Consider the following 24,627-nt stretch of genomic DNA (forward strand, 5'->3'; position numbering starts at 1 on the left):
TAACAAAGTTTACTCTACGGGTGATTTTTTGACTATTGCAATTTACCAATTTTTATCATCGACTTTTACTTGAATCATATTATAAATGGTTCATTTATTAGTATCATTTATCAATTTTCACCATCGACTTTAATTTTTACATTATTATTCTTAAATTTAATGTTATTAAATAAATATTTAGCTAGATGACCGCCAGTGAGATGCAGTAGTACTGGTGATGGGTGGAGATGAGTAGATGACTACAGTAGATCCGCTATTGCTAAATAAAACCCATTTTGTTTTACAAACGAAATGAAATTAAAAACAAATTAGAAGTGGTTTCAAAAAAAAAAAAAAAAACAAAAAAAAAAAAAAAAACAAAAAAACAAAATAAAAGTCTAAATTTAAAATTATTATCAATCTGTGTTGTAAAAATTGGTCTAGGCGGCCGCCTAACTTGGCTGAGTCAGTGTCCAACTTGCGCCGAGTGATTTTTTTAAACTACGTATTCTTTTTTTTATATTCTTTCAGCCATGTACTTAACTAACCATATAATATATGTAATCCACTATACTCAATTAACTTCCGACTCTAAATAGAAAAATGAAAACGCTATACTCAAATTACTGAAATGTCTAGGCGCTCTAAGCGCTTGACACCTCCAGACGCCCGACTAAAACTTAGCGCATTCTGCGACATTTTGTTATCAATATAATTTTTTTTTAAAAATGTAATCAAATTATTAATCGAAATTGAAAAAGAACTCTTTTGTGAGATACAAAGGAGACACGCAACGTTTATGCACCGCCAATTTCTAGGAAACCATATTGGTCATTGGTCGTTGCCTCGTTGGTTGTTAACTTGGTCTTGCTACAAGTGGCAATAAAACAATTCAATTAAGATTCCATTTTACTTCCTTTAAAAATAAAAATAAAAAAGGAAAAAAATCTACAAGTGACATCTAAAAATACATTTTAAGTAAAATTTGTTTTGTGAATCTAACTAGTAAAAGATTATAAAGAGGTAAATTAACATATGTTATCCATATCTAACTTGTTCAACAATTTAGTTGATAGATGTTGTCAAAAAAAAAAAAAAAAAAAGCCTAAGTTAGTTCACTACGAAAGATGTTTGGCAATAATAAAACTAACTTTTTAGTGTGGAAGTCATAAAACATTTTCTGTTAATCGGAGAAAATAAAATCATTTTGACAAGAAATAATTTCTGTTAAAATTTGAAGAAAGTCATTTTTTGTCAAAATATTTAAACATATAATTCTACTTATTTTACCAAAAAATAAACTAAACGCACCAAATTTTTAAAAATACAATTAAATACAAAAAAGAAAAATATTTTTTAAAAATAACTTATTTTTCAGAAAACATTTTTCAAGATTATTTTACCAAAGAGATCCTAAATTTGTTATATACTCCGTACTACATACTGGCATTAGGGTCAACAAGTCAAAATTTCAGTGCTCCTATATATGTGTAGACTGTAGAGTATTCAGATTCGTCCTTCTTCCTGATCCCAGTCCAGACACCATGGCCGGCGGCGGTGAAACCACTCTACCGGTGGTGAACAACGGTGGTGAGGACACCGAACCCACCGCCCACTATGGTGGCGGTTTTTTGTCAAAAGTGTTCAAAAAAGGCAAGAACGCCGTCTTGAATATTATCATCACTATTTGTGGTCTCAACACCGGCGAGAACCGGCAGGGGGCGCCACCAAGCGAGGAAATCTCAGGCGCCGGCGATGAGAAACCTCCGGAGAACCCAATTATCGCCATGACGGAGAAGCAGGAGCTGGGTAAAGCGGTGCTTATGCTCGCCGTTCCGATGACCACGGGGCTTATGTTCTTGCAGCCCGACACACTGTCGCCGGCGGTGGCCCGTTGCGCTTTAGTAGCCAACGCCGTCGGGGCCACGGCCATCTGGAACGGAATATTGCTCCGAAAGACGTGGCCGAGGGTCGCGAGTGTCGTGGAACAGGCCGGAATGGGTTCGGTGTTCCTAGGTTTGCACATGCTGGTCGCGAATTACCTCTCGCCGGAGCTCCGCTTCTTCCCGGCGATCTGCTGGGGTTTCTCCGTGCTGCCTTTTGTCGCCGCTGCAATTCCCTCCGGTGGCGGCGCAGATCAAGATGGCGTAAATCAAGATGATGTCTGCCCTGTGTGACTCTTCAGGGTGACAGGGTGAATGTGTTTCTGATAAGGAAACAGATCAAGATTCACAATTATAGGATTAATTATATTATTTGATTGTATAGATTTATTATAAGGATTAGATATTGATTGTATAGGTTTGCCTGTTATTACACAATATTATGTACACAATTTCACTATGCTATTTAGGAAAAATTATTGTATATATTCATTTTGTTCTTGTACATACCATGTATTGATGTATATATTCCGCTTTGTAATAAAATAAAATAAAAAAATACTTTAATTTCACAATAGTATTATAAGAGCATCTCCATCACTGGAATTTGCTCAATTTTTTATGGAGGGGATGAATGGATGATAGAGAAGAAGGAGAGAGAATATATTTAGTCTTCTTGCAAGCATTTGTTTTTTTTTTTTGGGCCCCGCAAGATAGAAAAGTCAAAGAAAAGGCGCAATTGTGCGTGTTTCTCGCACATACAGTGCCCAGCCGGGCGCGGTGTATGCACCGGCTGGCGTGAATACGTACTTTATTTTATTTTATTTTTTCTCTCTCCTTTTTGGGTCAGATCAGCTTTTTCCTCTTTTTTTTTTTTTTTTTTTTCCACTCATCTCTCTCTTAATTGACACTTCAAAAACTATCAAAAAATAAAAAAGCTACTCATATTGGGGATGCTTACCTTTATTTTGTAATTCTATATTTCAATTTCACCTTTAAATGTAGTCATATCAATAATTTACTAATATTATTTTCTCTATATACATATAATTTTTTACTCTTAAAATATAATATTATAATAAAAAAATTCTACCATATCGATCCGTATGATTACTCTTTATATCTGGTATGAACCATAATAAAGATATTGAGTTTGTACCAAATAATATTCGGTACAAATCCAAAACTTTAATATTGCACTAGGTACAATGAAGCATGATGCAAATTGATACAAAAGCTTTTCGATCCCTATGATAATAATATTTAAATTTATTATTAAAAATGAAAAAAAAAAAGTGCACAATTTTAAAAAAGTCAAAGAAATTATATTGTTTGAAATTTAAAAAAAATTAAAAAGAAAGCCACGCCAGATTTGCCATCTTGATCCTTTTTAGGGATAAGGATGGTCTAGCTAATTTTGCATAAATTGTAAATATGTTTCACTTTCAATAATCTTTTGAAAAATATTTCCTTGGGATTTGTCACATTGTAATTAATAAGGCCACGTACTAAAAAAATGTGCTACTCTAGAAGTGGGTTGAATTCAAAAATCTTCCATCAACCACTGATCTGAGGTTTAATTCTAATGACTGAGAATGTATTTAGACAACTTGACATACAGCCTCATGAATATGGTCATACAAACTTATCTAGAAAATGTTGACTGAATATATATCACAGAATTAAAGAAGAATCAACAATATTCGTATGCAATTGAACCATTAGGTCACACTGATTTATATTCTTCTAAATGTTCTGTTGAATTAAGATATGGAGAGCTCTTAGGGTTGGAGATTTAACATTTCGGGAGAAGAATATTCCTATGTAATTTGAAATTGTTTTCAACAACCTGATGGGTGTTTGATTTCGCACATACATAAAAGAGTAAATACTTAAAATAGTCCCTCGACTATAGCTAAATTCACAAATTGACCCTCGACTTTTAATTTCAACCAATTAAGTCCTTAACTTTGTCATTTTAACACAATTTGGCCCTCTGTCTATTTGACTGTTTGTTGACTGTGATTTTTGAGGATATATATGTAATTTCATGGTCCGACTGCATTTTCAGACCGCACTGTTACATTTGAATTCACTGCCGAAAGCAATCTACCAACTCCGGTCGCCTTTCTTCATCCTCCCTTTGGATTCAATGTAGTTGAGTTCGTACCAGAGTGAAGAAGACGACGTGTTTCTGAATCGGTGCAACGTCATCCTGGAAGCCTCCACATGAGATTGAGCTTTGCACGTGAAATTACATATATATCCTCAAAGATCACGATCAACAAACGGTCAAATAGATGGGGGACCAAATCGTGTCAAAATTACAAAGTTAAAGACTTAAATGAAAGTCGAGGATCAATTTATGAATTTAGCTATAGTCGAGGGATCATTTTGGATATTTACTCTACATAAAACTTGTTTCTCGTAGTATATAGTAAGATTCGTTCTACTACAAATATTAAGAGTTTAAGTTTGGATGAACGTAACTTAAAAATGGATTCATAAAATTCAAGATATAGTCTAACCTAATTTACACATAAACTTTATAGAATTATAGTTCTAACTATTATATGAAAGCCGAGTTTAATTAACTCATTACAAAGTCAAGCTTTAAAATTAAGAATTTAAGTTGGGCATCTATCCCGAAATCGGCGATGAAGGCAACAGCAGAGACATCGTCAAAACTCCGGCGGCCGTCGCAGTAGAACACAGAGCAAGACAGCGGCAAAATCCGGCGAGCCTTGGGTGTCTTTCCCGGAAAGACATCGTCACGAAGGCGCCGGAAAACGCAAAAGCGAGGGACATTAAAAATACGTGAAACAAAGCCGGGCTTCCCTTGAAGATGACGGTGGGAACCGGATTTCCGCCGATCTTTTCGTACGGCAACGGCAGGAGTAGAAACGCCGCCGCAAATGCTATCCTAAATATTACGTCTTCGGAGTATGGCGTGGGCATCTCGCCGGCGTTCTTGGGTATGAGTTCTCTCCATATGTGTGTGTTCTGGAAATTTTATAGGAAACAAATAGAGGAAATTTCCCAGAATTTGTGCACATAGAATCTTGCAGATGAAGGTGGAGAGAAATTGCCTTGTTGTGTGAAGTTTGACTCGTGGAATCTTGGCGTTTTTTTATCACTATGGTAAACTCCCAACCATAAAAGGAATCTTGGCCTTTTTAATCACTGCAAATTATGCCCTCATTCATAATCTAGAAAATTCATAATTGCATAACAGAAAATTCATAATTTATGAATGTTGAAGAAGCTTGCGCTACAGAGGAGCAGTCATGGTTTCGGACGGGAATGTGTAGGCACGAGTCCAAAGTGAATGTGCAGGCAGTAGTCATGGTTTCGAACAGGTGAATGTGCAGGCATGGATTCATAATTTATGAATGTCCTAAATCATTGACCTCAAATTAAAGTGAAACCGCGAAATGTGAAAATGAAGAAGAAAAGTCACGCGATTAATTAAGAAAAAAAAAAAAAAAATAACGGTGCACTAACACCGTTGAGACCGTGTTCACCATGGATGGTGAACACGGTTCCATGGCATAACGATTGTTTAATCACTTAGCCAATAAAATTTTACCTTCTTCTTCTCCCAAAAGGTTGAATCTTCAACCCTAATAGCCCTCCACACCCCGGTCCGACATAGCATTTGGGACGATGTAAATCAAGGTGACTCAATGGTTCAGATCTACTCACTTTAAACATAATTCCCGCACTGCTGCCGCCGAGATTCAAACCTTGGTCACTTCTCCCAAAAAAATTTTACCTTCTAATCTACCTAGTAAAGAATTATAAGGAGATCAAAAAAAAAAAAAAAAAAAAAATTTCCTTTTATACATGGGAAAGAAGGTTAAAAAGTTCTGCAAATACATGCCAGACTTCATTTTGATCCTGAATCTATAATACTATGTGAATTCTGGTCCACGATATAGCTCTAAACTTGTATGTTGAGCTCAATTTTATTCTATTAGAGACCAAATGAGGGTATCTGTGACCCAACATCCTATTTATTAAATTATTGTACCCGTTGCCTAAAATATCTTAATTATTGAACTTCATGATGGATTTAATCTAATAAAATCATCAATATATCAGTATGAAATTAAAGTAGAATAATTTATGAAATCTGAACTATCTCACAGCACCAGGTACATAATAATAATAATAATAATAATAATAATAATAATAATAATATTTGATGGATTTAATTATCCGGGGTGAACCGAATTACTAAACCCCATAAGAATGTATATAATAAATATATAGATAGATAGGCAAACGTGTTGGGAAAATTCTCACTTCCTGTGACAATGAAAAATCACAGAACCGACAGGAGCACAAACACAAGATGATACACAATATCCAAAAATAAATAACAAAGCAATGAACACAAGATTTACGTGGAAACCCCAAAACCACGGGACCACCACCACCAACAATTCCACTATAACAAATCTCGGGTACACAGGTTCAAGCTACCACACGAGCCATACATCCACAAATCATCAAATACACCAATTCTAGGCCAAATACATCCTTTAAAATTCACAGGCTAAATAGGAATAATATCTCATACGTACTCAAAATATTCAACTACTACGAACAAGATAAAATGAATATAAGTAGTACGAGATTACCCAAAAGATGCCTGGAATAAATACAAGCTGACCTTCAAAACATTTGATGAAGATTGTACCCAACAAGTTCGGCAAACTCATGGCAACACTGATAGTTTTCTCCACTACCAAAATAAGGGAAGAAGATGTTTTTCTTCTCTCTACTTGCTAATGCCAGAAGAAGACAAAATGTTTCTTTTCTTTTCTTTGGCCTCACTGCCGAATCACTCTCATATATGTGTGTGAGTAGAAGAATGAATAAGCTCCATTATATATAGCTTCACTTGAGATGGCAATTTATGAAGAGGAATAAATGAAATTAATTTCTTCACCTCTTCACATGCAATACTCTTCTACTTCCCCAACTTCCAATATTATTATTATTATATAAATAATAATAATTATGACTCAAAAAGAATATAGTGGATAAAAATTGGTTTGGTCCAAACATGAGCTATTTACCACATAGGACAAAAGAACGAAAATACGGTCCAAACATAGAGATATGATAAAATACAAATATAATAATAATAATAATAATAATAATAATAATAATAATTAACTAACCGTATTTTTGTCCTTTTCAAATTAAGATCTCAATTTGAGCATGAATAAAAGGACTTAAGCCTTAAGATCGATCTCAGTTCACAATTTTCCTATTCAAATTAAGGTAATTGTGGATAAAACAATAGTTTTGACACTAAAACAATAGTTGTTGATAAAAATTGATATTAAAATAATAATTGTAAATAAAAATTGGTAGAATTAGACATATAGACTAAAACTGTCATTTTATTAATACTTTTGAGACCAAAATTAGTATTTGCTCTTGTATAAAGCTTCTTTAAAATTTTTTAGAGGGAACGTTATCTCTGAAACATGAAAATGATAATCTCTAGAGTTTCTATAGAATGTTGCTTAGCAACCAAGTAAATCTATCCTATATATACTTCCAGAAAATAATAATGCTTGCGTCAACATTCTGATGTAATTGTAGTGACGTACTATGGAAGCTTCCAATTGAGTTGCTTCACTTTTTTTTTTTTTTTTTTTTTTTTTTTTTTTTAGAACTGTTGACTCTATTTCAATGTAATATTGTAGTATACTGTTTACTGGGACTCAAACTCACAACCTCAAATTTGGAGAGCCATCCATTTCATGCCAGTAGCCCATAAGATCATTGGCCTTCAACAGTTTAATTTAATTTGTTGATTATTTGGTAATTTTACAGTACGAAATACAAAAATGAACTATTATCTTCTTTAAAAAAAAAAAAAAAAAAAAAAACCAATAGACATTAACATGTTTGTATATATATAAAATAATATTTTGTAGTTTTTTTTTTTTTTAAAGATAACGAAAAAAATCTAATCAAGGTTACGACTTTCTAGTACAAAAATTATATATACTCTATCAATTCAATCTGCTCACCCCTTTCGATCAAAACACATATAATAGATCAATTTTAAATCAATAATTGTCTAGCTACTAGTTTTTACTACTCGGCATAGTACAGAGTCTACAAAGTATTACGGTATTTTTTTTTTTAATATAAAGATAACTTTCCATGGTAGTTATCTATTGTCCAACATTCTTAGTTTGAATCGGTTAACTATAATGAATAATTTAAGTTGTTTTATTCCTTATGATAGGTCATTAAAAAAATTTTGACTCAAATTATTCATTCGAATAACTGTTGCAAACTTTCACGATTAATCGAAGATAATATAAAATTTATTGATGCATACTTGAGTCAAAAGTAATTTTGATCATTTGTACGTTCTCTCTTAAGTTCTACTATAAACTCTCAAATCATACTTTGACTGATACTATTTTTTCATGTGGGTCCCAATACAAGTGTACAGAAAATAAGAGTAGTGGAGTATTTTCCCTCTCTTATATATAAGCTTCTGTATGAGTCCTAGTATTCGCACTCTTTCTCTCGGAGTACACTACACCTTTGACCTTACACTAGACTCCATGGCCGCCGGTGAGATGAACCATCTAGCAGTGGTGATGGGTGGAGACGAAGACACCGCGCCTAAAACCTCCTCCTCTGGTGGCGGTGTTTGGTCCTCCAAAATGCCCACAAAACAGAACGTCGTGAATTTCTTCAAAGGCATCAAGAGTGGCCGGAACAAGCAGGCGGCGCCACCACGAGAGGATGCCCCAGGAGGCTCCGACGAGGAGTGTTGGAAGGAAAAGCCCATTATTGCCATGATGAAAGAGCAGGAGCTGGGTAAATCTATGTTTGTCCTAGCTCTTCCGATGATCACCGGGCTTATGTTTTTAAAGAGCGGCACGCTGTCGCCGGCGGCGGTGCATTTTAGCCTAGTAGCCATCGCGGTGGGGTCCGCCGCCATCTGGAACGGCCTGTTGCTCCGCAAGACGTGGCCGAGGATCGCCGGTGCGGTGGAGCAGGTGGGTGTGGTTTTGGTGTTCCTTGGCTTCCACATGTTGGTCTGGAATTTCCTCCCGCCGGAGCTCCGCCTTGTCCCGGCGGTCTGCTTGTTTTTCTCTGTGCTCCCATTTTTCATGGCTGCAACCCCCGGCGGAAGCACAGGTGAAGACGGCGTAAAGGAAGAAGACGTTGCTTGCACCATATAAACATATGATCTGATCATCATGGAGTATTATTGAAGCGGAAACTAATATATGTATTCTCATATTTTATTCACAATTTTTACTCCACACACAAAAATAGTAGACACTTGTATTAGGATGGCATGAAGAAAGTAACTTATCATTGTTTGCTACATCTAGTTGTACATTTTTAATCGATTTCAAAACCTCTTACAAATAATCTAAACTCTTGTCACTAAACAAGAAGTAAGGGCACCTTATGCATGGCATGTATTGACTCTTTGTGTTTCGATAGATTGAGAAAGTATGTTTGAAGAGATACTATGATGTGATAGAGTCGGTAGCATTCAAAAAAAAAAAAAAAAAAAAAAAAAAAAAACAAGAAGTAAGGTTCTATGTGGCTCTAAGAGTAGCCCCAACCTTTGTAGTTTTTTTTTTTTTTTTTTTTTTTTTCTTGCTAAGTGATAGAGATGGAGAAAAAAGATGAAAGAAAAAAATTGGTAAAAACAAAAAAATAAAAATCGCGAAAAGCGATAAAATGCACGCACCTACTGGCGCGGTAGGTGCATACTAACCGCACCAACTAAAATTTTCTCTTTTTTTTCTTGAATGAAACACACCATAAGACAAAAAAATCCCACTTTTACAATAATTTGTAAATGCGTTTCACTTTCTAATTTGTGACATAAATACTTTACGAAAGATACTCTAATATTTTCTATTTGTACATTCCTCTTGATCCAATTTGAATCTCCATCCTTTTGCATTGTACAATAAAAGCCAGGCCATTTCTTAACATATATCAATATCAATTCTCAAAAAAAAAAAAAAAACATATATCAATATCAGTGAATAGAGACATACAAACTTATCTAGAAAAATGTTGACTGATGAGTACGATTACAGTTCTAATGTGGCATTCTTATAAAGTTGACCAGACCTACAGTGGCATATTCATTGAATCTTTGGTCCTTTTTTCATAGAATTAAACAATAATATTCTCATGTAAATTGAAATAGTCAAAAGTATGAAATACTAGCTTAATTAGGAAGTAAGAACTAAATATACTTAAACTATTGCCTGCAACCTAAGATTAACATGCAAAATTGAGATAAGTCATTAAACGGTCTTATAATGAAGTGTTATCGACTTGATTATTTATTTATTTACTATTTACTTGGAATTGAATATGATGGAGGGACCACTTGAAAGAATATATATATATATATATATATATATATATATATATATATATAAACTTTCTATCACTACATAAGACTCTGCTCGGTCGAGTGATTCCAAACATATATCATCCTCTTGATCAGAGCATATTGGAAGACTGAGGAGGCTGCTCTTCAAATAGTTGCATGCCCTTGAAAATACAACAAGAATATAATTTAGTAAATATTTTTGTCACTCTATTGTGTTCTCTCTATACGTGTTTTATTCAATTATTTATTTCATTATTCAATATTACTGACTAGAATTGAATTCTCACAACTTACGTTACTAGTACAAAATATATTTGTTACGTTATCCTAGCCACCATAGTTAATAGTATTAAGTTATATATAGTTAATACAAAGCTATTATAATTATATATATTGTTATAATTATAAATTGAGTATCTTATAATCGACTTCATTGAATTAATTTACTGAAAAAGTAATCAAATTAGTATCTTAAAATTGACTTTATCGAATTAACTTGTTGTAAGGTAACTAAATTAGAGTAATTAATAAATATTTTTAAAAAAATTATAACAACATTTTATAAATTGTATTATTGTTTTATATATACGATAATTGATACCAAATTTTAGTAGAAATGCCATTTTCCTAAGTGAAATACGAAGGAAAGATGTGAAGTGTGAAAGAGAAGAATTAGGAAGGAGAGTTGTGAAGTGTGAAAGGAGTGCATGCATTGACCAAATGGAGACAAGAATCTAACTAGAGGCAAGCATCTAATTAAATATTGTGCAATTGTTAGTAGACTGATGTGTGGACAAAATTTATAAGTGCATTGATGAAAAATTTTAAACTTATTACCTAGGAGCACGATTTATCAGCACATGCTTTTAATTAGTGACGATAGAAAAAAAAATTAAGATAAAGAAATTATTGAGTTATAAAAGTGTGACTATACAAAAAACAATATAAAAACTGTTTTCGCCATTTCTAATTTGTTATATAAATGAAATGCTGAAAACCACAAATACATTAGTCTAATCAATGTATACTTTTTTTTTTTGGTGAGGAGATGAACCCACTATGACTATCCGAGGACAAACCAAATAGGAGGGATAAATCGTATAGAAAATGCCTTGCGTGACAGTATCAATCGAGAAAGTGTTAACAAGAATAAAATTCATAACTTTTATACTTCACTCGCTCGATCACTATTTTCGAGACTTATCAAAGCATACTTTAATCCATATACTAAGGGAAAGGTTATGATGAAACTTAGTGACTTTACACTAAAAGTTCCAATATTATGTGGTCTAATGGTATCCGGGTTGGACTTCCATTTGGAAGGTTGTAAGTTCGAGCCTCAGTGGAGGCGTTATTAGCTCTCTGTGTTTCAGTAGGTTGAGAAAGTATACGAACAGATACTACAATGTAATAGAGCTAGTAGCATTCAAAAAAAAAAAAAAGATTCCTTAATGTGGGTGTAGAAAGTGAAAATTTAATGGCCAAGAATGAACGATTTATATGTTTTGGGCCTGATGTAATTTGACCAATTTTTATTTATTTATTTGGGTTAAATGAATTGTCCAATTAAATTGACCGAATTGCTCAACTGAATTGGCAAATTATGCCCAAGACCCGTGACCACAATCAATTGTGGACACGGGGCCAAAACGATGTCGTTTTTCAAAAAAAAACGCGTCATTTAGTTTTTTAAAAAAAATCGCGCTTGTTTTACCGTTAACGGCGTTATTTTTTTTTTTGATTATGAATGTACAGTTATGCCATTATGAATGTACAGTTATGCAATTATGAAATTATGAACACAGAACTCTAACATTATGAACATATAGTGATAAAATTATGACCATGGAGCTTTAAAATTGTGAATATAGGGCTTCGAAGATTATGAATGTACAGTTATCGAGTTATGAATGTACAGTTATGGAGTTATGAATCTACTGTTATGGAGTTATGAATCTACAGTTATGAGATTATGAATCTACAGCTATGGAATTATGAATGTACAGTTATTGATCGAATTATAAACAAAGAGCTCTGACATTATGAACTTACAATTATGAACATATAGTGATAAAATTATGAACATAGAACTCTAAAATTGTGAACATAGAGCTTCGAAAATTATGAATGTACAATTATGGAGTTATGAATGTACAGTTATGGAGTTATGAATGTACAGTTATAGAGTTATGAACGTACAGTTATGGAGTTATGAATGTACAGTTATTAACATATAGTAATAAAATTATGAACAGTGCCTAACGGTACTGTTACCCGTGTCCAGCATATGCATGCTGCACACGGGTCCATAGCATAACGATTGAACTGAATTAATGGAAAGCTGATGGGTTCAAATTATGTTGATTGGACTTGTTAATTGAAATCCAACAAATAATGTATACGGGCTAATAGGTTCAAAGTGATGTTTTGCCTAATAAGAAAATATTCATATATTTAAATGAGTTTTTTTTTTTTTTTTTTTTGAAACCATAACAAGCTTATATTAAATCAAATGAAAAAGTATTACAGATGAAGGAAGGAGGGGTGGAAAACCACTCCATACGTTCAGACATAGAAACAGACTCCCTCGCGAGGAGATGGGCTGTCCGATTTGCAGAATGTTTAACAAAAGAGATACAACAATGAGCAAAAGTGCTCAACATATCTTTAATATCAGCTAGAAGTAAATCAAACGAGGTGACAAAAGTAGGAGACGAAAGCTCTCGAACAACCAATAAAGAGTTAGATTCCACATGAATGTATTGGATATTATGCCGTTTGGTCCAACTGAGAGCTTCCCGGATAGCTAAGGCTTCGACTTCTTTGGGAGAAAAGACACCATTCCAAGGATAGCTGGCTGCTGCAAAAATTATGCCGTGATGGTCACGAAGAACCCAGCCAAGTCCCATCTTGCCGAAATTAACATCTAAAGCTGCGTCGACATTGAGCTTAAACCACTCCTGTCTCGACTTACTCCATTTCAAAACATTCTGACATTGTCTGAGCCTTTGCTGACCAACCACTTTAGTGCAAGAACTCCAAGGACATTTCAGTTTATAGATGTATTAGAACATCCACTTTTGGTCCTAGTGTTATTGTGGAATGACCATTTTTTGTCCTTTATCAAAAAAACAGTTTAAATATCGTTAAATACAAGGACATTTCAGTTTTCAATTATAGATGTTTTAAATAAAAAATAGTGATTCAACCTACTTTGTATAAAAATAAAAATAAAAATTGATAGAGGCCTAAAAATGGTCATATCATAATAATACTAGGACCAAACGAATGTTTTAATATTAAAAAAAAAAAAAAAAAAAAAAAACTAAAAGTGAATTGTCACCTATAAATATAGGACCAAAAATGAATTAACTCTATTTAAATTATAATATGATAAGATCATGAACCTGGATGAAATTGTAGTTACATACATTTTGGATAAACATTATATTCATATTATCTTAAATACTAATTAAATAATTAATAATATAAGAATAATATTGAAGAGCTTGAATTCTAGTAGAAGTTGTTAAGATGTTGATGCCCGTTGGCCCGTTAGCTCCTAACCGGTAGATGAATTTGCAGGAACAATAACAGTATAGTATAGAAGTAGAGAGAAGATGAAGACTCCAAAAATCAGCCATCTTATTATTGAGAATCAACTTTATATAATACAAAGGAATAACAGTTACAAAGCAATACAGTAATGGCTAATCAATGGTATTAAAGAGTAATAATGTCCATTATTCAAATATTTTGTAACACTCCCCCTTGGACATTATTTAACCATATTCATGCCTCGTTAAAAACTCACTAAAAAAAACCCTGTGGAAAAAATCTATGTGAGAAAAGAGTACACGGCATATGGGTAATGCATGTGTCGTTTCGGTTGCCTCATTAAAAACCTTACACTGAGAAAACCCTGTGGAAAAAAACTCAGTAAGGGAAAAAGAGTACAACCGTAAACCTTCTGGGTTTAGGTATAAATAATAATAATATATCTTGATCTTCTGGATCAAAGTGAATGAGTTAATATTCTGGACTAATAACTTCATTATATTTAAGATGTTGTTGCCCCCTTGAAGACAACAGCTTTCCTAATCTACACATACCAATTTTATATACATACTCTTCTAAAGTAGATGTAGGTAAGGACTTAGTGAATAAATCTGCTAGATTTTCACTTGATTGGATCTTTTGGACTCGTATTTCACCACTCTTTTGGAGTTCATGTGGATAAAAAAAAAGTTGGTGCAATATGTTTTGTGAGATTACCTTTAACATATCCATTACTCAGCTCATTTGTGCAACACATGCTGCATTGTCCTCATACAGGACAGTGGGATCTTTCCATTATTCGTTATTCCACACGTGTCTTGAATATTGTGTATTAATGACCTCAACCATACACATTCTTTGGAGGTCTCGTATAAAGCAATAATCTCAGAGTGGTTTGACGAGGTAGCTACTAATGTTTGTTTAACTGATTTCCATGAAATAACAGTACCACCTGAAAGAAACACATATCCAGTCTGAGATCTAGCATTATGCGGATCAGACATAAAACCAGCATCCGCATATCCCACTAACGTGGTGTCTTGGTCTCTTTTAAATAGAAGCCCAAGATCCTTTTGTACCTTGTAAATATCTGAGGATATTTTTTATGTCATTCCAATGCCTTCTGGTTGGAGCATCACTAAATCGAGCTAGCATGTTTACTGAAAATGCAATATCAGGTCTAGTGCAGTTGGCGAGATATAAAAGTGCTCCAATGGCACTTAATTAAGGGACTTCTGGTCCTAGAATATCGTCATTATCCTCTTTAGGTCTGTACGGGTCCTTATCAACTTCAAGTGATCGGACTACCGTTGGAGTACTAAGTGGATGTGACTTATCCATGTAGAATTTCTCCAATAATTTGTCTGTGTATTTGGATTGGTGTATGAATATCCCTTCAGGGAGGTGCTCGATCTGCAGGCCAAGACAGAACTTGGTCTTTCCCAAGTCTTTCATTTCGAATTCCTCCTTTAATCACAAGCATGCCCTCTTGACATCCTTATGTGTCTCTATGATTTTACTAGTAGTTGTACCCGTGCGATGCATGGACATATGATATAGTAGTACAATTAACAGTAATGATAAAATAAATACTATAATAGTATATGAATTACTTAATGAAAAACGTAGAAAATTGCAATTGTATTATACATTATTGAAAATTTCTTTGTATACGACAAACATAGTCGTACTTTCAGATGGTACATTATCCCCACTTACAAAGGATAAAGTAATTTAATAATACATTACCATTTGATTAGACTTTCCATTAATTTGAAGATGTCTCTTGTTCGTTGTTACGGCTACTTAAAGTTATACTAACATTACCTTCAATAAATGTAGGGATAAAACAATGCGTGCGCTAATTATACCCACCCGACCCTTCATCTTCTCTCTCGACTCCCAGCAAGGACACGATCACTGATCTATTTTGTTCGAACACCTTCGTTCTACCCTCATTTCGATCTAAGCTGATCTACTCTATCCGAACACCTTGCAACTACCCTAACTTCTTCGATTTCTAATCTACCCTCTGTCCACACACCTTGCTACTACCCTAATTAAAATACAATAATTATCTAAAATTGCACGTATATATTAATTTGCTAATTTTATGTTATACAAATAATATATATTGCTTCAAATACATACATATTATATATATATATATATATATATATATATATATAATAATTTTTAGTCAACATTACAATTCCTATTTTATGAGAGGTCAACATTTTCTACGTGAAAAAAAAAAAAAAAAAAAAAAAAAGAAGTAAACAAATCATTAAAACAATTGCGATAACATATAAATCTCTTTAATAAACCTATATACATGCTGATACTATACAATTAATACCTAGTACCATATACGATAAACAAATAAATATAGAAATACAAAATTCAAAATTAAATATACAACATATAACATATTTAGCCCGAAATACATTACTAACGAAACCAGTCCAATCCAAACTACATGGCAAATTATATCGCGGCGATTATGCACCGCGCATCAAAATGACGCCGTTTTATTTAATGGAAAAGAAACGGAATTTGCAAAAAAATAACTCTGTTCTTCAGTTTCATTTTGTATACACTGCAGTTTCAGTGTTTAACACAACTACAGTTTCATTTCGATATAACTACAGTTTCATTCAATATTTATACTCAAATATGTGAAAATGTTATTTAATTTTATTTTATATACATTATAGTTTCATTAAAACACAACTACATGACCATTTTGATATAATTACAGCTTTATTGTACAATATATACTCAAATATGTGAAATGTTATTCAGTTTCATTTTATATATATTGCAGTTTCATTTTACCACAACTACAGTATCATTTTGATATAACTGCAGTTTCAATTGATAATATAAAAATAATACATAAAGCAGTGTCGATTTAAATACAATGTAGTATCACTCCATTAACCCTGCGCGCGCAGTGCATAATCGATTATGCACCGCAGTGCACGATATAACGACCCAAACTACATTCTATACAAAAATAATATTAATTGGCAAATAGGATTGTGTAGCCCATCTCATTTTAAAACGCAACCCAATCCAAATGATAAACCTAAGCATAAGTATTTAATATGCAAATCGTTTCATCTTCCTCATTTCATGACGAATTCCTACAAGACAGCTCCTTATCTTCTCTCAATTGTTCCAGACATTTGGATTTTTCTCCATTTTTTTTACCGAGATCAGTGGTTAAATCTAGATACATATAGCTTCTTCCCTTCGTGTAACAATTCGCCCAACAATGCTTCTTCAACTCGATTCGTTGTTCAACACTTTAGGGTTTTCATCTCCATTATTTATTTTTGCCCCAAAAGCCGGTGAAGATTTTTCGTTCCATTCGCCCCAAAATCGCGTCTGCCTCCGATCTACAGTCCCTTCGGCGCAACTAAAACCTAGTTGAATTCAAACCCTAGCAGATATCAAATGAATCGGAAAATAACAGATGCTTCTACCAAATGTCTTCTGCGAGGTTATGTCACCGGACAACGGATTGCAAGGGGAGCGCAGGCAAAGCTAGAAGTTTACGCACTACGTCGGCAGGTCCCATGGTAATCCTGACTCTAAAAGTACAAATACTATCTGGTTTACTATTTCCTTTTTCGAATGTGTGCTTTTCTTTTATTTTTTGAACATGAATTCAATTTCAACGCTTCATATAATCATATTTTTTTTTCCATGCACTTCAATTCGAAATTGTGATTTGTATGCTGTTAACTTTCATAGCCATTAGTAATGTTGTATGAATATTCCGTCAGGGAGGTGCTCGATCTGCAGGCCGTGACAGAACTTGATTTTTTCCAAGTCTTTCATTTCGAATTCCTCCTTTAATCACAAGCATGCCCTCTTGACATCCTTGTGTGTCTTTATGCTGTTTATATCATCTACATAGATGGATATAATATAGAAACCATCGGTTGATTTCTTTGTAAAGATGCAAGGACTAATATCTTTATTTTCATATCTTTGTTTTAAGAGGAATTCACTTTGTAAAGATGCAAGGACTAATATCTTTATTTTCATATCTTTGTTTTAAGAGGAATTCACTTTGTAAAGATGCAAGGACTAATATCTTTATTTTCATATCTTTGTTTTAAGAGGAATTCACTCAATCAACAAAATCACATTCTTCCCGATTGTTTTAAGCCATATATTGACTTTTGTAGTTTTACGTTGAACATATTTTTATTTGCATTTCCTTTACATAAAGGATTTTGAATGCCCTTAGGTACTTTCATAAATATGTCACCGTCTAGTGACCCATATAAATATGCAGTCACAACATCCACATCCATTAACTGCATTTCTAAATTCATTTTTACTGCCAGCGATATTAGATAACGAAACGATGTGTCATCTAAGACAGGAGAGTAAGTTTGTTCAAAATCTATTCCGGGTCTCTGTGAAAACCCTTGAGCTACCAGTCTCGCTTTGTATTTGACCACATCATTTTGTTCATTCCTCTTTCGTACAAATACCCATTTGGATCCTATTGGGATCCCGCCATTAGGGGTAAGTACACGGGGATTAAACACTTTTCTTTTATTTAGTGAGTAGAGCTCAGGTTCAATTGCCTCTTTCCATTTCAACCAATCGGAGCGTTTCCGGCACTCCACTATAGTTTTTGGTTCTGGATCCAGAGTATTGAAAGAAATGTGTAGAGCAATTGTAGAGGCGAATTGGTTGTCGACAATTGTTACATTTCTATTAAGATTTTCTCCTGTTTCGAGAAAGTTTATAGCAGATTCTATATTCACTTCAACCAAGTCTTTCGTATTTGCTATTATATCTTGGTGAAGGTGTTCCGTATTCCCAGTGTTAGATTTATTTATAGCACGTGCACTTACACGGGGTTTTTCATCTTCAGGACGATTTTGGAGTAATTGTGATTGTTTATTGTTTTTAATTTTCTGCGGATTTACATCTTTTGCACCAACTGGTCTTCCACGCTTCTAGTATTGGATAGTGCTAGTGTTAGTATTTGGTCCTTTGGGGACAGTTATTCTTGATGGGGCAATTTTTTGAAGGAACATAAGACCTAGTTACTCCTTTATAATCAATAAACGCATCTGGCAGATTATTTGCTAGTTTTTGCAAATTTATTATTTTCTGAACTTCAAGTTCAGTTTGATTAGTACGTGGGTCAAGATACTGAAGATCTTTTTCATCCCATGAAATTTCGTGACATTTTTTCAAAGTTGGGCTTTTCTCTCCTCCTAATGCCGGGAAATGATCTTCATAAAAAATGCAGTCAGCAAACCGTGCAGTAAACTGATCTGCTGTCATAGGCTCGAGGTATTTAATGATAGAAGGTGATTCATACCCAGCATAAATACCTAACCGACGCTGCGGGCCCATGGAAGAACGATGCGGAGGTGGTATAGGTACGTAAACCGCACAACCAAAGACACGCAAATGAGAAATGTCTGGCTCATTACCACGTACAAGTTGTAGAGAGGAATAATCGTGATATGCAGTTGGCCGGAGTTGTATTAGATTTGCAGCATGCAACACTGTGTGTCCCCAACAATTTACTGGTAGACTGGACCGTTGCAGTAATGGTCTAGCTATTAGTTTAATTCTTTTGATAAGGGATTCAGCTTAACCATTCTAGGTGTGGACGTATGGTACAGGATGTTCCACCTTAATCCCCATGTCCATACAATAATCGTCAAAAGCTGACGAGGTGAATTCACCAGAATTATCCATTCTTATGTTCTTAACAGGATAATCGGGGAATTAGGCATTCAACCTAATGATTTGGCTCATGAATTTTGTGAATGTCATATTTCGAGTGGACAACAAGCAGAAATGTGTCCATCGGGTGGAAGCATCTATAAGAACCATGAAATATCGGAATGGCCCGGATGAAGGATGAATTGGTTCACAAATATCACCTTGAAGCCTCTGCAGGAAGACAGGTGACTCAAAACCAATCTTCGGACGCGAGGGCCGAACAATAAGTTTTCCATGTGCACATGGAACACATGTGTAATCTTTTGTAGAGAGGATGTTTGTCCTAAGAAGGTTATGTCCAGTTGAATTTGAAAGTATTCGGCCTATCATAGTTTGCCCAGGGTGACCTAAGCGGTCATGCCATATACTGAAAGAATGTGTATTTTTAAATTTCACTACGAGTCCAACGCATGAGTGTTGGGACTTGATATAGGAATAATACAGGCCTGAAGAAAAGGAAGGAAATTCTTCAATTTCTGGTTATTGACCATTTTAGACAAACAAGGAATTCGGTATTGTTTTTAGTTTTTATTTTCTATGTGGAAACCACTGGACTGAATATCCTTGAAACTAAACAAAGTTCTTCTTGATTGAGGGTATAGGAGGACTGAATCAGTTATCAACTTTGTTCCGTTAGGAAGAATAAGCGAAGCTCTGCCGGAACCCACAATAGGAATGTTATCATTCGCTGTGGTTGAAAGATCGCCTTTGTGTTCCTTGAACGTTTGGAAAAATCTTCGATCTGTCAAAATAGTGTGCATAGTTGCACAATCAACCAAGCATAGGGTTTATTCGTCTCCCATATCTCTAAAGAAAAGGAATAGGTATCAAGATAATGTGTAAAAAGCATCCATTGTACTTATTCAAATAGAACAAAAGTGTTCAAAAAATGATCCATTATTCATATAGGACAAAAGAGTTCAAATATAAATATGCTCGCAGACATGAAGTAAAATGGATGTCCATAAGGGAAAGAGAGAAAAAATTAGGAGTATCACTCCTGATCTCCATAATCAACTAGTTCTTCGCCTAGCAGGTCATCATTCCCTAAGATGAGAGCATTTGCTTCAAGCAAAGATGATTGCCCATAATCTTTCTTCTTTTGTCTTTCTTCGTGTTGGAGCATCTTTTGGTAAGCCTCGACCAGATGCTTAGGAGTCCTGCATTTCCTAGACCAATGTCCTTTGCAACCACAATTATAACATGGCTGCGATTGACCAGAGTTATGTTGTGACTTGCTTGGTTTATTTCTTTGAGTTTGCTTGTTCTGAGAATGAGAGTCACTATTGCTAGCTCCCCCTCTGCCACCTCGCTTTGGGCCCCTGCCACGACCTCTCCCCCTTCCCCGGCCTCGACTCCGCCGATTGTTGCTCTGCTGGGCAACAGTGTGTGCTTCAGGCACAGGTGCAGCGTCGGTTGGACGCGCATTGTGATTATACATCAATAACTGGTTATGCTTTTCAGCCACCAGTAAAGCCGTAATGAGCTCTGAATGCAGACTGTACTTTGTATTCCTGTACCGCTGTTGGAGCACAAGGTTATTTGGATGGAACGTGGATACAGTTTTTTCAATCAGATCCTCGTCCGTAATTGTCTGCTTACAGAGCTTCAGTTGTGACACAATTTTGTATAGGGCGGAGTTGTATTCAGTCGCAGACTTAAAGTCTTGAAATCGGAGGTTAAGCCAATCATGTAGGGCCTGAGGGTGGACCAATGATGTCTGTTGGTCAAAGCGTTCCTTAAGAGATTTCCAGAGGACATATGGGGTTTTTTTCTGTTAAGTATTCATTCTTGACGCCGTGGTTAAAATGGTGGCGGAGGAAAATGAGCGCTTTTGCCTTCTGGGCTGCAGTGCTCGTAGATGTCTCTTCAATGGTATCCAACAGTTTTGTAGATTGGAGATATATCTCAACATCAAGTCCCCAAATGAGGAAATTGCTTCCACCGAGGGCGAGTTCAACGAATTCTCTTTTTGCGAGAACAGCCATTTCTACCGGAAAATATTTGAATGAGGACCATAGAAATAGATTGTGGACCTATTTAAATAAATTAAGGTCCAAAGGAACAAATAATATATCACAAAAAATGGTCCAACAAAATAGAGCTTGAGTGAAGATAAATAAAATGGCCCATGTAACAATGATCCATATAAATAAAGGTGGTCCAAATAAAAGGTGGACCAATGAATATTAGATTGCTAAAAGAAACTCTAACGCTTCTGGCGTTATTTTTAATTAAAGCGAAGAAGACTCTGAATATTAAATGAAAAGAATAATGCTGCTGGTGTTATTATTCTCATTTACTCAAGCGAGAGAACCGAAGAGGTGAAAAAAAATGCATCTGCTCTGCCATTGCCGCAGACCACACCACTGCCGATCGCCATTACCTCGGCCAGCGGTCCGCCGCCCGTAGCAGTCACCATCGCAGACCAGCGTTGCCACTCGACGCACAGATCACCGCCAACCGATGGATCGAGGAAGAAGGAAAAATAGTAGCGGCATCTGGGCAGCCACGCCGTCGCCGGCGTCTCTCCACCGAAGATCGGTTTCGCAGAGAAAAGAGGAGAGACAACAGAGATCGGAAGCCAAGAAACCCAGGCTTGTTGTCGCCATCCTCCATCGCCTCTCGTCACAGCCATCTATAGTTTTTCTGATTCCAAAAACAACATTTTTCAACACCAGGGGTTTTGAAAAAAAAATTCGAAAAACAAAGCTTTGAAAGTTCAGATTTTTGTTTTTTTACAGACTAGAATTTTTTTATTCCCCTCTATTTTTGAAACTACTGCAGTAAAATCAAAGTAATACCTGGTTCTGCAATGACGGATTGTTCGCGGTGACGCTGGTCGACGACGATCGGCAACAATTTCGCACGATCAGAGATAGTGGCGGCGACATGGTACGCTGGACGACGTCTGTGCTACGGATCGACAGAAGTTGAGGTGGGCGGAGCCGTTGCTGCGGCGAAGACGACCAGCTGCTGGAGGAGGCGGGTGACGGCCGACTTCCTCCCGCGGTAGTGGCGACCGACGGTAGCTAGCGGCGACCGGTGATGTTTTGCGGAGACGATTGCCGCGGTAATGGTGATCGACGATTTCCTCGTTTAATCAAAACTGTTTGCTTAAAATAACACCAGCAGGGTTTTAATAAGCTTTTATTCCTAAATAAATTAACGCCTGAAGCGTTATTTCTTAGGATGGCTTTGACTTAGGGTTTTCCTCTTTATCAATCTAATATTGATATTCTTTTTGGGCCATTGTTTTATTTTGGGTCACCATCATTTATATGGACCATCTTTCATGAGCTATTTTTTATCCTAACTCAAACCCTATTTTGTTGGACCATTTTTTTGTGATATATTCCTTTGGGCCTTAATTTTTTTTAAATTGGTCCCACATTCTATTTTCTATGGTCCTCATTCAAATTTTTCCTATAGAAATGGTTGCTCTCACTAAAAGAGAATTCGCTGAACTTGCCATCAATGGAAGCAATTTTCTCAATTGGGCGCTTGATGTTGAGATATATCTCCAATCTACAGAACTGTGGGACACCATTAATGAGACAAATACGAGTACTGTGGCCCAAAAGGCTAAAGCGCTTATTTTCCTCCGTCACCACCTTAACCACGACCTCAAGAATGAATACTTAACAGAAAAAATACCCTTATGTCCTCTGGAAATCTCTTAAGGATCGCTTTGACCAACAGATGTCATTGGTCCACCCCAGGCCCAATATGATTGGCTTAACCTCCGATTTCAAGACTTTAAGTCTGTGACTAAATACAACTCCGCCTTACACAAAATTGTGTCACAACTGAAGCTCTGTAAGCAGACAATTACGGACGAGGATCTAATTGAAAAAAAACTTTATCCACGTTCCATGCAAATAACCTTGTGCTCCAGCAGCAGTACAGGAATCAAAATTATACCATGCATTCAGAGAACATTACGGCTTTACTGGTGGCTGAAAAGCATAACCAGTTATTGATGCGTAATCACAATGCGTGTCTAGCAGGCGTTGCACATGTGCCTGAAGCACACACTGTTGCCCAGCAGAGCATCAACCCGAGGGGTCGAGGTCGGAAAAGCGGGAGAGGTCGAGGAAGAGGCCCAAAGCGAGGTGGTAGAGGGGGAGCTAGCAACAGTTACTCTCGTCCTCAGAACAGGCAACCCAATCAAACTCAAAAAAATAGACCAAGCATGCCCCAACAGAACTCCGGTCAGTCGCAGTCATGTCATAAATGTGGTTGCAAAGGGCATTAGTCTAGAACATGCAGGACTGCAAAGCACCTGGTCGAGGCTTACCAAAAGATACTCCAGCAGGAAGAAGGACAAAAGAAGAAAGATTCTGGGTAGTCATCTTTGCTTGAAGCAAATGCCCTCATCTTAGGGAATGATGACCTGCTAGGCGAAGAACTAGCTGATTATGGAGATCAGGAGTGATACTCCTATTTTTTTTTTTCTCTCTTTCCCTTATGGATATCCATTTTACTTCATGCCTGCGAACATGTTTATATTTGAACTCTTTTGTCCTATATGAATAATGCATCCTATTTTTTGAACACTTATGTTCTATTTGAATAAATACAATGGATCCTTCTTACACTTTATCTTGATACCCATTCTTTTTCTTTAGAGATATGGGAGACGAATCAACCCTATATGCTTGGTTGATTGTGCGACTATGCACACTATTTTGACAAACCGAAGATTTTTCCAAACGTTCAAGGAACACAAAGGCAACCTTTCAACTATAGCGAATGATGACATTCCTATTGTGGGTTCAGACAGAGCTTCACATATTCTTCCTAATGGAAAGAAAGTTAATAATCGATGCAGCCCTCCTATTCCCTCAATCAAAAGGAATTTTGCTAAGTTTCCACATAGAAACTAAAACTAAAAACAATACCGAATTTCTTGTCTTGATCAAAACGGTCAATAACCAGAAAAAGGAAATCGAAGAACTTCCTTCCTTTTCTTCAGGCCTATATTATTACTATATCAGGCCCCAACAGTGAAAT

General features: G+C 35.5%; 1 protein-coding gene across 1 annotated transcript; it reads right to left on the reverse strand.

Moving 5' to 3' along the window:
• Positions 1-20,605: 20,605 nt before the first annotated feature.
• LOC109146687 lies at positions 20,606-21,599 on the reverse strand. Its single transcript, XM_019294336.1, has 2 exons — positions 21,450-21,599; positions 20,606-21,331 (listed from the first exon to the last, which is right to left on the reverse strand). The coding sequence occupies exons 1-2, from the start codon at positions 21,597-21,599 to the stop codon at positions 20,606-20,608; spliced, it is 876 nt and encodes a 291-aa protein (XP_019149881.1).
• Positions 21,600-24,627: the final 3,028 nt, after the last annotated feature.

The sequence above is a fragment of the Ipomoea nil genome, unplaced genomic scaffold (genome assembly GCF_001879475.1).
Source record: "Ipomoea nil cultivar Tokyo-kokei standard unplaced genomic scaffold, Asagao_1.1 scaffold1936, whole genome shotgun sequence".
Taxonomy (NCBI): Eukaryota; Viridiplantae; Streptophyta; class Magnoliopsida; order Solanales; family Convolvulaceae; genus Ipomoea; species Ipomoea nil.

Excerpts from the sequence above, each read along its gene's own strand:
- LOC109146687 (XM_019294336.1), bottom strand. The coding sequence starts at position 21,599 with ATGGCTGTTCTCGCAAAAAGAGAATTCGTTGAACTCGCCCTCGGTGGA. Across the intron at positions 21,332-21,449 it reads CGAGCACTGCAGCCCAGAAG|ACATCATTGGTCCACCCTCA; the intron begins GCAAAAGCGCTC and ends TTTGACCAACAG.